The 14,054-nt window shown below is 53.7% G+C and overlaps 1 protein-coding gene across 2 annotated transcripts in view; it reads right to left on the reverse strand.

Annotated features, from left to right (window-relative positions):
* Positions 1-9,476: 9,476 nt before the first annotated feature.
* Positions 9,477-14,054, reverse strand: part of CPT1B (carnitine palmitoyltransferase 1B) — a 53,076-nt gene continuing 48,498 nt past the window's right edge. The window contains exons 17-19 of one of the 2 annotated variants that reach the window (XM_038386849.2): positions 12,695-12,808; positions 11,306-11,398; positions 9,477-9,810 (exon numbers count right to left, since the gene is read on the reverse strand). In XM_038386849.2, coding sequence (XP_038242777.2) covers positions 9,721-9,810; positions 11,306-11,398; positions 12,695-12,808 — 297 coding nt within the window. In that variant the 3' untranslated portion in view covers positions 9,477-9,720. Of the gene's footprint in view, positions 9,811-11,305; positions 11,399-12,694; positions 12,809-14,054 lie in introns of those variants that run through there. The other variant, XR_005290544.2, reaches the window with a different exon arrangement.

A 14,054-nucleotide genomic window follows, 5' to 3' on the forward strand; every position in this document is an offset into this window, starting at 1 on the left:
GAAAGGGGGACTCATGGATTCACATTTCAGGGCTGTGACGCAGTAGGAGCGGTGACCTGGGAAGGTGGCAGGGGAGTTTCACTGGGGATGGGAGCCCTGAGAGCCAGTCACCTGAGCCGGGAGGGGGGAGGGGGAGCTGACACCTCTGCCCTGGGAAAGGGGACAAAGGCTGCAGGAGGGAGCCTGCTGGGGGGGTTAGTTTCAGTTTGGGGCTGGGTGGTGGAACGCAGGGAACCCCAAGGCTGGGGTCTAAGCTCCCTGCCCCCCAGAAGGACTTGACTGAGGGGTCCTGGTTGTACCCACAAGCTCTGTTTTAGACTGTGTTCCTGTTGTCCTTCCATTTTACTGGCTGGCTGAGACTCACGGTGAATTCCAGGAAGAGGGGTGCAGGGCCTGGACTCCCCCACACTCCATGACAAGGGCCAAAAGGGACCCCCCCAACCACTCAGCCTGACCCTGCCACGCACACCACAGCCCATAGAACGTCTTTTAGTCAGTGTCGCCAAGTGGACAGAGCACTGGACTGGGATTCAGGAGACCTGGGTTCTATTCTCTGCTCCTCACCTGCTCAGTGGAATGGGACAAGGGGAAAGCAGACAGCAATCATAGAAGATTAGGGTTGGAAGAGACCTCAGGAAGTCATCTAGTCCAACCCCCTGCTCAAAGCAGGACCAATCCCCAACTTAATCATCCCAGCCAGGGCTTTGTCAAGCCTGACCTTAAAAACCTCTAAAGATGAAGATTCCACCACCTGCCTAGGTAACCCATTCCAGTGCTTCACCACCCTCCTAGTGAAACAGTGTTTCCTAATATCCAACCTAGACCTCCCCCACTGCAAATTGAGACCATTGCTCCTTGTTCTGTCATCTGCCCCCCTGAGAACAGCCGAGTTCCATCCTCTTTGAAACCCCCTTTCAGGTAGTTGAAAGTAGCTACCAAATCCCCCCTCATTCTTCTCTTCCGCAGACTAAACAATCCCACTCCCCCAGCCTCTCCTCATAAGTCATGTTTTCCAGTCCTCTAATCATTTTCATTGCCCTCTGCTGGACTCTCTCCAATTTGTCCACATCCCTTCTGTAGTGGCGGGACCAAAACTGGATGCAATACTCCAGGTGTGGGTTCACCAGTGCTGAATAGAGGGGAATAATCACTTCCCTTGATCTGCTGGCAACACTCCTACTAATACAGCCCAATATTCCATTGGCCTTCTTGGCAACAAGGGCACCCTGCTGACTCATATCCAGCTTCTCATCCACTGTAATCCCCAGGTCCTTTTCTGCAGAACTACTGCCTAGCCATTCAGTCCCCAGTCTGTAGCGGTACATGGGATTCTTCCGTCCTAAGTGCAGAACTCTGCAATTGTCCTTGTTGAACTTCATCAGATTTTTTTGACCCAATCCTCCAATTTGTCTAGGTCACTCTGGACCCTATCCCTACTCTCCATAGTATTTACCACTCCTCCCAGCTTAATGTCATTTGCGAACTTGCTGAGGGTGCAATCCACACTATCATCCAGATCATTAATAAAGATGTTGAACAAAACCGGCCCAGGACCAACCCCTGGGGCACTCTTCTTTATACCGGCTGCCAACTAGACATGGAGCCATTGATCACTACCTGTTGAGCCCGACAATCTAGCCAGCTTTCTATCCACCTTGTAATCCATCATCCAATCCATACTTTTTTACACTAGGAAGAATACTGTGGGACACCATATTGAAAGCTTTGCTAAAGTCAAGATATATCATATCCACCACTTTCCCCATATCCTCAGAGCCAGTTATCTCCTCATAGAAGGCAATCAGGTTGGTCGGGCATGACTTGCTAGCTGGGTTTCAAAGAGGATGGCTCTAGACTGTTCTCAATGGTAGCAGATGACAGAACGAGGAGTAATGGTCTCAAGTTGCAATGGGGGAGGTTTAGATTGGATATTAGGAAAAACTTTTTCACTAAGAAGGTGGTGAAACACTGGAATGCGTTACCTAGGGAGGTGGTAGAATCTCCTTCCTTAGAGGTTTTTAAGGTCAGGCTTGACAAAGCCCTGGCTAGGATGATTTAACTGGGACTTGGTCCTGCTTTGAGCAGGGGGTTTGGACTAGATGACCTTCTGGGGTCCCTTCCAACCCTGATATTCTATGATTCTATGATTCTATGACTTGCCCTTGGTGAATCCATCTTGACTGTTCCTGATCACCTTCCTCTCCTCCCAGTGCTTCAAAATGGTTTCCTTGAGGACCTGCTCCATGATTTTTCCAGGGACAGAGATGAGGCTGAGTGGTCTGTAGTTCCCCGGGTCCTACTCCTTCCCTTTTTTAAAGATGGGCACTATATTTGCCTTTTCCAATTGTCCAGGAACCTCCCCCGATTGCCACAAATTTTCAAAGATAACGGTAAATGGCTCTGCAATCACATCAGCCCACTCCCTCAGCATTCTTGGATGCATTAGATCTGGACCCATGGACTTGTAAATGTCCAGCTTTTCTAAATAGTCCTTAAGCTGTTCTTTCACCACTGAGGGCTGCTCACCTCCTCCCCATGCTGTGCTGCCTAGTGCAGCAGTCTGGGAGCTGACCTTGTTCGTGAAGACTGAGGCAAAAAAGCATTGAGTACTTCAGCTTTTTCTACATCATCTGTCACTATGTTGCCTCCCCCATTCAGTAAGAGTCCCACACTTTCCCTCACCTTCTTGTTGCTAACATATCTTTAGAAACCCTTCTTGTTACCCTTCACATCCCTTGCTAGCTGCAACTCCAGTTGTGCTTTGGCCTTCCTGATTACACCCCTGCATGCCCGAGCAATATTTTTAGACTCCTCCCTAGTCATCCGTCCAAATTTCCACTTCTTGTAAGCTTCCTTTTTGAGTTTAAGCTCACCAAAAATTTCACTGTTAAGCCAAGCTGGTCACGTGCCATATTTGCTATTCTTTCTGCACTTCGGGATGGTTTGTTCCTGCGCCCTCAATAAGGCTTCTTTAAAATACAGCCAGCTCTCCAGGACTCCTTTCCCTCTCTTATTAGTCTCCCAGGGGATCCTGCCCATTAGTTCCCTGAGAGAGTCAAAGTCTGATTTTCTGAAGTCCAAAGTCTGTATTCTGCTGTTCTCCTTTTCCTTTTGTCAGGATCCTGAACTCAACCATCTCATGGTCACTGCTGTCCAGGTTGCCACCCACTTCTACTTCCCCTACCAATTCTTCCCTGTTTGTGAGCAGCAAATCAAGAGGAGCATGGCCCCTAAACGGTTCCTCCAGCACTTGCACCAGGAAGTTGTCCCCAACACTCTCCAAAAACTTCCTGGATTGTCTGTTCACTGCTGTATTGCTCTCCTAGCAGATGTCAGGTTGACTGAGGTCCCCCATTAGAACCAGGGCCTGTGATCTGGAAACTTCTGTTAGTTGTCCGAAGAAAGCCTCGTCTACCTCATTCTCCTGGTCTGGTGGTCTATAGCAGATTCCCACCATGGCATCACCCTTGTTGTTCTCGCCTCTAAATTTAACTCAGACTCTCAACAGGCTTTTCTCCAGTTTCATACTGGAGCTCTGAGCAGTTATACTGCTCTCTTACATACAATGCAACTCCTCCACCTTTCCTCCCGTACCTGTCCTTCCTGAACAGTTATATCCATCCATGACAGTACTCCAGTCATGTGAACTGCCCCACCAAGTTTCTGTTATTCCAATCACATCATAGTTCCTTGATTGTGTCAGGACTTCAATTCTTCCTGCTTGTTTCCCAGGCTTCTTGCATTCGTGTACAGACACCATATAAGCTAGAAGTTATGAAGCATAAAAAAATGGATAAGAGAAGCCAAAGACATCAGGTACCGATCCATGGCTGGCAGGACTAAGGACAATGAGGAATTTTTCAAGTACATCAAGAACAAATGAAATCCTGGCAGTGGTGTCAGCCCAGGTCAATGTGTCTTTCAGACGAGGCGGGATGTTGTACTCGTATCACAGGAGGAGGATGACGTAGTGTCCAATCCATTAGTAATTGAGGAGGATGTTAGACAACATCTACGAGGGCTAAACATTTCTAAATCAATAACTGGCACACAAAAGCCCTGAAAGAGTTGCCCGAGGAGATCTCTGGAGAGGTGCTCAAGCCAGCACCTTTCACTGGCATTCAATGCACACTGTTTTTTTAAAGGATCATATGCAAATTATTTGCAGCTAGGCCAATTAGATCATGAAATAATGTGCATAAACATCCCCTGGAGCTGCACAAAACTTGTCAACCATGAATGAGGCTGGTTCAGCTTCCTTGGGCTGTTGGTTCCTCTCAGGGATTTGCAACCCTTTGAAACCGATCTGGGGTTGGGATCTCATCTCCAACACCAGCTTTCTCCGTAACTCGGCTCCGGTGTCCAGCCCCCGGCTGATACGGCTAGTCTGGGCCACAGAATCTCTCTGGGGGATGGGCCTGTCTCAGATTGGGGTGCTCAGGGCTCCATCCCACCCTCCACTTCCTCGCGGCCACACAGGATCTTCTGAGGGGCACGGAACAGGCAGGGAGAGAGGTCACTGTATGTACAGCAACAGCCCGGCCTGTCCCACTCCGGGGTCATTTCCGTTTTCCTTGCAGGCTTCCTGAAATGGAATGCTAAGCCCGGTGACGTCCAAAGCTCATTCATCTGCAAGTAGCAACGCCAGCCAGGGGAGTGACCGGGCTGAGCCTGCAGGGAGCGCTCCGCACCTGGGGTGTGAGCGAGCCAGGCCCCTCGGGCAGGGAGCAGCCACTGTTAGCAGACACGTCCTGGCCACTCGGCTGCTGCTGTGACTGCACTGGGGGCCATCCCCGGCTCCTCCAGGACAGCAGAGCCCATGGCCCCAGCTGCAAAGACCCTTCTCCATCACACCCCTCTCCCCTGGGTCTCTGGGTCAGTCTCGCTTGGCCCCACCCCACCCCTTGTCTCCTCCGCGATCGTGGTGTCCTGGGCTGATAATAAACTCTCTGCAGCAGGCTGTTCTGTGCATCTCAAATGTGCTCGTCTACATTTCTCCCCCTGCCTGGTGCCAGCCCCACTCCCTCTGAGTCGCTGTTCAGGCAGAAGCCTGGCCTGGCTTTCAGGGGATGTGGGGTCTGTATCTGTGGCTGCCATGAATTTCCCGTGTGACCGTGGGCCAGTCCTGTACCACCCTGGGCCCTATTTCTGGGGTGTTGATCACCTGGGGGGGGGAATAACCCCTTCTGAGGGAGACGCCGGTCAGCTCTGCCCCAGAAGTGTCTTCTCCAGGACCTGGCCGCATTCTCAGCTGTACTAGACAGTTTCTTCCTCGAGGCTGAAGGGGCCCAAGACCCACAGGGTGTCTGGCTATGCAGAGGCTCATGGGAGATTCCCAGACTCCTTGGCCCTAGGCTCAGTAATTAAGGTCAGGCCAAGTCTGGTTCTATTCCCCTTAGCACCTCCATGGGGAGGGCAGGAAGAGCTGGGGGAGGAGCCCCACAGCGGAGCAGAGAGGGCAGGTTCTGCTCACTTACACATGCCCCTAACAGCGAAGGGAAGGACCTGCCTGTCCCAGTGGCCCCAGCCTGCCCCAGTGACCCCTGGGGCTTCCTGCAGGTTCCCGGGCCCAGAGCTGGGACAGGGGCTGACTCCCTCACACTGTAATGACCTAGTTCAAAACCACATTTTGTCTGTTCAAAATTTTGTTCCAATTTTTGTCAAAATTCCCAATGAAACCTGTCTGTTTTTCCTCCCCCGCCCCCCAGGGGGGTGGGAACTGTGCCACTTTTGGGGTTACCCTAGGGGTACAGGGTGAATCACTACCACCTGCTTACAACATGAGGGAGACGTGTCAGTTCCCACTGGGAGAAACTCACCCCAAACTACTGGCCAGTGGCAGTACAGACACCCCCTCTGGGCTCTGCAAGGCCCACTCCTTCCTTCCGCAAGCCGGCAATTCCCATACCCCCGTCCTCAGGCTCCCTAAGAGAGGCCTGGGCAGAGAGAGTAAGCCTGTGGCTAAGTCAATGGAGACAGTTAGCTGACACAGTTCTGCTCTGGCCCCGGAGCACAGGTCCCTCCAACCTGGTTGTGCGCCTCACTGCCTTACATGCCAGTGTCCAGTGACTTGACTTCTGGACACACACCACACACAGAGCTGCTGCCGCCGAGGGAGCAGAGCCCCCAGGTCACTGGCTAAGCCTCAGTTCAGCCCCCTCAGGAGCATGCAGCACTCAGTGCTGATTCAAACACCAGCCAGGAAAAGGGTGGGAAACATGAGGTTACAGGTGAAAAAACACCATAAAATGTAGCCTGGAGCCTGTACTGATTGACAAGTCCCGTCACCAGTGGTCACTGTGTCCAGCGCTTGTCCAGGCCAGAGCGCAGGACCCACTTTTCAGGGATGTTCCCTGGCAGAGTGCCCCCGTAGTAGTAGGATTTTATGTTTGTATTTTGTATAATTTAGAATGAAGGATAAAGCCTAATAAGATAATCATGTAGCATGTATCAAATCTATTGATTTGACCATATCCTGCCAGCCACCCTTTCTGAGTAGCAGAAAGGAACGGCCTAATGGGCCATTGGTAGAGATGCATCAGCCAGAATTTGTGTGTGTCTGGACTGATTTCAAGGCAGTAACAGACCTTTGAGGGTCACCACTTTGTTGTAGGCTTAGCATTTTAAAATATGTAAAAAAATGCCATGATTGTTTTTCTTTTGCATTGCAATTTGATGTTCCTGTTCAAAATGTTCTGTGTAAATCAGTTCTGTTTTGTGTGTGAATGAGGAATGTGTGTTATGAGATAAGTGTGAAGGTCATCACTGAACCAGATATTCTAGGGAGGAACCAAGAGGAGATTACAACACGCCCCTATTGAAATGTCAGAGGAGGGCATATTGACGACTCTAAAGATGAGACAGGCACCTATCAATGGGGACAAGATAGCTATGATCAAAACCAGCCTGGGGTAACTCCCTGAGAGACCTGATGAAAGAACAAGATAAAGGATAAGAAGGACAATTTAAGAAAAAAAGCACTCGTCAAACAACAATTGATTACAGCATGACGGTGCAAAACTCATTGGCCCCAATAAAGGAAAATCACTATAGAAATAGGGGGCCTTGCCATGAAACTTTGGGTTGGTCCTGCCAAGACTTCCATGGAGCATCATGTCTTGACCGACAGAACTCGGCTCCTCCCTACCCGTGATCAACGTGCTGGCCACTAGATTGATCCGGACTGTGGACCGGTAACTATAACATTGAGTGGCGGGACTGTGTGTGTGTGACTGAATGCATATGCTAATTGTTGAATCTTCAATAAATGCGGCATACTGCCTTTTCCCCTGAAAAGATCCCATGTTCTTATAAGCATAAAACCCCCCCGTACTGGATAACCTCTTGTGCCCTTTTCACAATCAGGGCTCTTCATGAACTGCTCAGTCCAGAGGGTCCCCCGTTCAGAGTCCTGCCCCGGGGTTCTTTTAGCTTAGTTAGAGCTCGGCCTGCATCTGGCTCCACCTGTAAACCCAGGGCTGGGCCAGGCCGAGGTTTGGCACCTGTTCTCAGTGTTAGCTGAGCACCTCCAATGGTTTGGGAACCAGTAGTCCACGGTACGTGACTCTAAAGGGGTTTCCCGTACAAACCTGCCATAACCACCACAAACGGCTAGTTCTTAGCTTTTGGTGGAGACCCCACATGACCCCCTGCAGGGAAACCCTGGGAGGATGTTTGGACACAGCTGAAATGTACCTGCCTGGGAATGTCTGTGCCCTTCCGCCCCCTGACCTTGATGCTGTAGGGTCAGCAACTAGTCGCTCTGCAGGCCTCTGCCCTCTTGCCTGGCCAGGGCGTTGGCCACGGTGCTCTCTTTGCCCTTGACGTGTTTAATCTCCATGGCATATTCTTGGAGCGCTGGACAGAGGTGCCGACTTCCTGGTTTCCCCGGGGGGAGCTCGACCCTCACTCCAAGGCCCCACCCCACCCCTTCCCCCAAGGCCCCACTCTGCCCCACCTCTTCCCGCTCTCATTCCGCCTCTTCCTGCCCCACTCTTCCCCCTCCTGCCAGTGCCTCCTGCACGCAGTGGAACAGCTGATCTGTGGCAGGTGGGAGGCACTGGGAGGGGTGGGGTGAGCTCGGAGGGGCTGCCGCTGGGTGCTGAGCACCCACTACTTTTGCCATGGATGCTTTGGGGCTGGTGCACCCGTGTGTTCAGCTCCTATGGTGCTACGCTCCGCGCAATCATCGTGGGTCGGTGCCTTTCCCTCAGTGAGGCAGCGATATCGGGGAGGGGGACCCTATGGCTGAACAGGCAGGCTGCGTGGCACCCACATTCTGTACCGGACACATTCCCACATCCCACTGACCCCCATAACCAGCCAGAACCCCATCACCCCATCCCAAACCTCACTGAACCCCCATAGCCAACCAGAGCCCCAACACCCCATCCCAAATCCCACTGAACCAACATACCCAGCCAGAACCCCAACACCCCATCTCCCATCCCACTGACCCCCATAACCAGCCAGAACCCCATCACCCCATCCCAAACCTCACTGAACCCCCATAGCCAGCCAGAGCCCCAACACCCCATCTCCCATCCCACTGACCCCCATAACCAGCCAGAACCCCATCACCCATCCCAAACCTCACTGAACCCCCATAGCCAGCCAGAGCCCCAACACCCCATCCCAAATCCCACTGAACCAACATACCCAGCCAGAGCCCCAACACCCCATCTCCCATCCCACTGACCCCCATAACCAGCCAGAACCCCAACACCCCATCCCAAACTCACTGAACCCCCATAGCCAGCCCCATCACCCCATCCCAAATCCCACTGAACCAACATACTCAGCCAGAGCCCCAACACCCAATCCCCCATCCGACTGACTCCCCACTTCCCAGCCAGACCCACATCACACCATCCACACCCCACTGACCCCCATAACCAGCCAGAGCCCATCACCCCATCCCACACCCCACTGAACCCCCAAAGCCAGCCAGAGCCCCATCCCCATCTCACACCCCACTGACCCCCAATACCCACCCAGAGCCCGTCACCCCATCTCCCACACCCCCAAACCAGCCAGAGCCCCATCACCCCATCCCACAAAAACTTACCCTCATACACAGCCAGAGCCCCCTTACTCCATCCCACATGCCACTGACACCCCATACCCAGCCAGGGCCACATAACCCCATACCATACCCCACTGGTGCCCCCACCCCATAAACCACCCCAAGCCCAGCCAAGTCCCATTTAGACCAGACTTCCAGTGGCTTCCTTCCCAAAGGCCCAGCCACCAGCCTGGCCAGAATCTGTCACCCCCGTCCCTCCCCTCTCGGACAGAGCTGGACTCCCCTTGGCCATCAGGACGTGGTAGAGAGGCCCAGGCTGGCCCTGTTCCCCGATCTGCCATTCCCCTGGCCTGTGACATTGGGGATGCTTGCCCATCTTTCTCCAGGAGCTTCCTTCTGTCTGTCCCCCCAAGTCCCGGGCAGAGTGCAGCACCCGGCAGCCAGGTTGGCATTACACAAAGAGCCTTCTTTATCGGTAACATCGAGGGAGGAAATCTCCCTCACCCGCTCCCGTGGTTTTGTGCATCCCCAGGTCCCCGTGGCTGGCTGGGTGGGCTCCGACAGGCACGGACCCACCGCAGGGCGAGCGCTGGCACCGGAGGGGCAGCCCTGCCAGCTCGCCTGGTGTTCTTGTCCCTGGGGCCAGCCTCACGCGTCTCCGGCACAGGGGCCGTCGCCCCTCCCACGGTGCGGGGTCAGTTGGCCACCTTGTTGGCAGGAAGGTTGAAGAGGTCTGCAATGTCTCGCATGGCCTGGCGGATGTTCCTCCCAAACCGTCTGGAGTCCTGTGGTGGAAGAGGAGATGGGGTACTGGTTAACATGGGTCCCAGCTAGAGACATGGGTTAGCAGGGGGCAGGAGCAGCGGGGGAAAGCTTGAGAAGCCTCAGGCCGTCACAGTTCTCAGACCCATGGCATTGCGGGGCGGGGGGGGCTGCTGGATGTGGAGCGGGAGGGGCCCATCCTGCTCTGGAAGTGGGGGTGCTATTACAGGACAGGGTGGGACAGGGACGAGGGTCAGTGGAACAGGAACAGGAGGGAGTCGGAGGCCCCAACAGAGCTCCCCCTCCCCCGCACACACCTCAGCTGCAAGGTGAGGCGGGTCCTGCAACAGCTGCTTCTAAGCCCACTTGGTGAGTGATCTGCAAACCCTCCCGGCCCTCGGCCAGTGTGCATTAGAAGTGAGCTGTAGCTCACGAAAGCTTATGCTCAAATAAATTTGTTAGTCTCTAAGGTGCCACAAGTCCTCCTTTTCTTTTTGAGATCCTGACTGGTGCTCTTATGGCCCAGACGGCAGGCTTGACCCTAACCCAGTCCCCAGAGCTGCACCCACCCCATGTGCAGCACCCACAGAAGACAGGGCATCCAGAGATAGATGTCTGCTGGGACAGCAGGGAGATCTGGCCCCCAGGCGAGTCACAGGGACAATGCCCACAGTCTGCAGGGCCAGGGGAAGGAGCTACATGCTCGCCCATCCGGTAGGGAACCGCAGGGATCGAGGGGCCAGGGACGGGTGGCAAGATCTCTTAGTGGCTGGAGAGTCTGGCTGTTTAGACAGGAGCTGAAGAAGAGGCAATGTGCCAGAGGTAGGAAATGTTGAAAGGACACAAATGGGCAGGGGCAGGATGCTCTCACGTGCTGTCCCAAAACAGAGGAGCTAGGGGACACACAAGGGCACAGACAGGCAGCACGTTTACACAGATCAAAGGAAATGTTTTTCTTACACCATGTTATAATTAACCCGTGGAACTCGCTGCCACAAGATGCCAGAGAGAGTACAACTTAGTGAGGTTCAAACAAAGGTCAGGCATTGGCCCGGATAACAGGAACATCCCTGCTTAGAATAGGCCTGACAAACACAGAAGGGAAGACCTGCCAACAGGTATGAGCCAGCCCATAACCGAACAGGCTGGGAGACACTTCTCCCAGGGCACATTATTCCAGAATCCTTGCCCCTCCCTCTGAAGGTCCTGGTCCTGGCCCATCAGAGATGGAGCAAGATGGGCCCCTGGGGATGATCCACTCTGCCAATTCCCATGTGGCTGTGTGTGGCAGTGGAAACTGGGGATAGTGACAAGCTAAAAGACAGCATGCCCCAGGGAGGGCTCTCAGACCCAGTGTCCCCTCTCAGGGCTGCCCTCCGGCTGGCTAGGTGTACCCCAGGGCTCATCTCCTAGGGAGAGTCATGAATGCTGTGGGCCACGAGGCCCAGGTGGGGTTCCTAGCCTGGCACCTATCGGCTAGGCAGTCTGTGCGCATCCAGGCCTTGGGGGGACTCTGACCGTTTCGGGGCTGGAGAACTTGCTGGAGATGTGGAAGGTGATCAGGTTCTCGCCAGCAATGATGTAAGAGACGCCGTATCCGTCGTCAGCCACCTGCAGGGACAGTCAGAGAGAGGCAGATGGAGCACCAAGAGGGAATGCAGCCTGGAGGAAGGGGCTGGAGCCACTGACTGTGGGTGGTGCAACCTCAGTTGGGCCACCCGGCGAGCCAGACTCAGGAACAACCTCAGGGTGGGTGCCCTGTGCCCAGCTCTGTGCTCAGCAAGCTGGAGTCATCACAGAATCAGAGAAGTGGAAGGGCCCTCGAGAGGTCATCTAGTCCAGTCCCCTGCACTCCTGGCAGGACTAGGTATTATCTAGACCATCCCTGACAGGGGTTTGTCCAACCTGCTCTTAAACATCTCCAATGATGGAGATTCCACAATCTCCCTGGGCAATTTATCCCAGGGCTTAACCACCCTGACAGTTGGGAAGTTTTTCCTAACGTCCAACCTAAACCTCCCTTGCTGCAATTTAAGCCCAGAGCTTCTTGTCCTGTCCTCAGGTTAAGGAGAACAATTTTTCTCTCTCTTCCTTGTAACAACCTTTTATGTACTTGAAAACTGTTCTCATGTCCCCTCTCCATCTTCTCTTCTCCAGACTAAACAAACCCAATTTTTTCAATCTTCCCTCATAGGCCATGTTTTCTAGCCCTTTCATCATATGTGTTGCCTTTCTCTGGACTTTCTCCAATTTGTCCACATCTTTCCTGAAATGCGGCCCCCAGAACTGGACACAACACTCCAGCTGAGTTTAATCAGCGCAGAGCAGAGCAGAAGAATTACTTCTTGTGTCTTGCTTACAACACTCCTGCTAATACAGCCCAGAATGATGTTCACTTTTTTTGCAACCGTGTTACACTGTTGACTCCCATTTATATATGTGCCGCTCAGACCCTGCCCGGTCCCAGCACAGGCAGTGGGGGCTGGTAGCTGGGTGCTGGGCTGGACAGGGTATTCACGGGCTGATGCCCTGTGAGCTGCAGCAATGCCAGATTCCCTGAGAAACAATAGAGTCACGCTTGCTGCCCTCACTCGCACGGAGCAGCCTCGCTCCACCAACTGTCCCAGTTGGGACTCCTGCCCATGCAGGCCCTGCAGAGACTAGAGGTGCCCCGTCCCCCATGGTGTACCCAGGACATCCACCTGCCCAGCTGCTGCAGAGACCAGAGGTGCCCTGTCCCCCTTGCTGTACCCAGGGCACCCCCCCGCCCAGCCCCTGCACCCCCTGAAGTGCCCTTCCAAGCCTACATTTGCCCAAGTACCCTCCCCACCCACCCAGGTGCAGTCCCATACGCTCATACCCTGCCCGGGCAGAGCATGGAAGCCCCAGGGTGGGAGTAAAACTCACTGGGCCGAAGCCGCCTCCGGAGGAGACGTGATCCTCATTCTTCTCCATATCAAACATTTTGATCTGTTGCTGGGGAGTCTGGCTGGTGGAGAGACGCCAGGGCTCAGCCAGCACCTGCACAGAACCAATCTCCGGTGAGCACCATGCCCTTGCCAGCCCCACCTCCCCTCCAGCGCGGGGCTCCAATCTCTGCAGAGACCTGAGCTGGGCCCAGGGCCCTCCCGTCCAGAGCCCAGCACTGCCCAGAGCCGAGCTGCCAGCCCATAGCCACAGCCCAGGGCCCAGACTGCCAGCCCCAGCACACAAGGCGTTCACCCTGGATCCCCGGCTGAGTCTCAGCACTTGGCCCTTTTCTGGCTTTTTGTAAGAGCCCCCAGTGCCACAAGGGCAGAAATGGACATGAGCAGTTTTGCACAGGGGAGGTTGAATAGGGGCAGGCAGATGCCAGAGGGGAGCTCACAGGACGGGCCAGCTTCTGTCTATCCCGGTCCAGAGGCAGCCTCCTGCCAGAGTATGTGAACATGGAGAGACCAACAAGGCTCCGGCCCTCTCTTCCCAGCCTCCAGCAGAAGGAGCTCACTTGGTTTGTGGGGGCGTTACCAGATGAGCGTGGGTGAGGGGGTGTTTGTACACTTGTCAGGTGGGTGGGTAGGGTGTGCATGTGTGTGGAGGGGGGTGTGCATGGTGCTGTGTGTAAGGCATGCTAGGGTGTGCATGTGTGTGTGCAGGGTGTGCGTGTGTGTTAAACAGATTGGACCCAAGACCGATCCCTGAGGAACTCCACTAGTAACCTCCCTCCAGCCTGACAGGTCACCTTTCAGTGTGACCCCTTGTAGATGCCCCTTTAACCAGTTCTTTAGCCACCTGCCAATGATGTATTGAAATCCAGGTCGATTAAACCTACTGCATTTCCTTTGTCTAAAAAACCAGGTGTCTTCTCAGAGAAGGAGATCGGGTTGGTCTGGCATGATCTCCCTTTCGTAGAACCAGGTTGTATTTTATCCCAGTTACTGTTTACCTCTATGTCCTTAACTACTTCCTCTTTCGGAATTTTTTTCCGAGACCTCACGTGCAGTTGACTTCCAGGCCTGTAGTTTCCCAAATCACATTTTCCCCTTTCTTAAAAATAGGAACTATCTTAGCAATTCTCCAGTCATAGGGTACGACCCCCGAGTTTATAGATTCATTAAAAATCCTTGCTACTGGGCTTGCAATTTCATGTGCCCGTTCCTTTAATATTCTTGGATGGAGATTATCTGCCCTTCACGATTTAGTCCCATGAAGCAGTTTGCGTTTGACTTCCACCTCGGATGTGGTAATTTCTACTTCCATATCCTCATTCCCATTAGCCAGCCTGCCA

This window comes from Dermochelys coriacea, chromosome 1 (assembly GCF_009764565.3).
Source record: "Dermochelys coriacea isolate rDerCor1 chromosome 1, rDerCor1.pri.v4, whole genome shotgun sequence".
Classification (NCBI taxonomy): Eukaryota; Metazoa; Chordata; order Testudines; family Dermochelyidae; genus Dermochelys; species Dermochelys coriacea.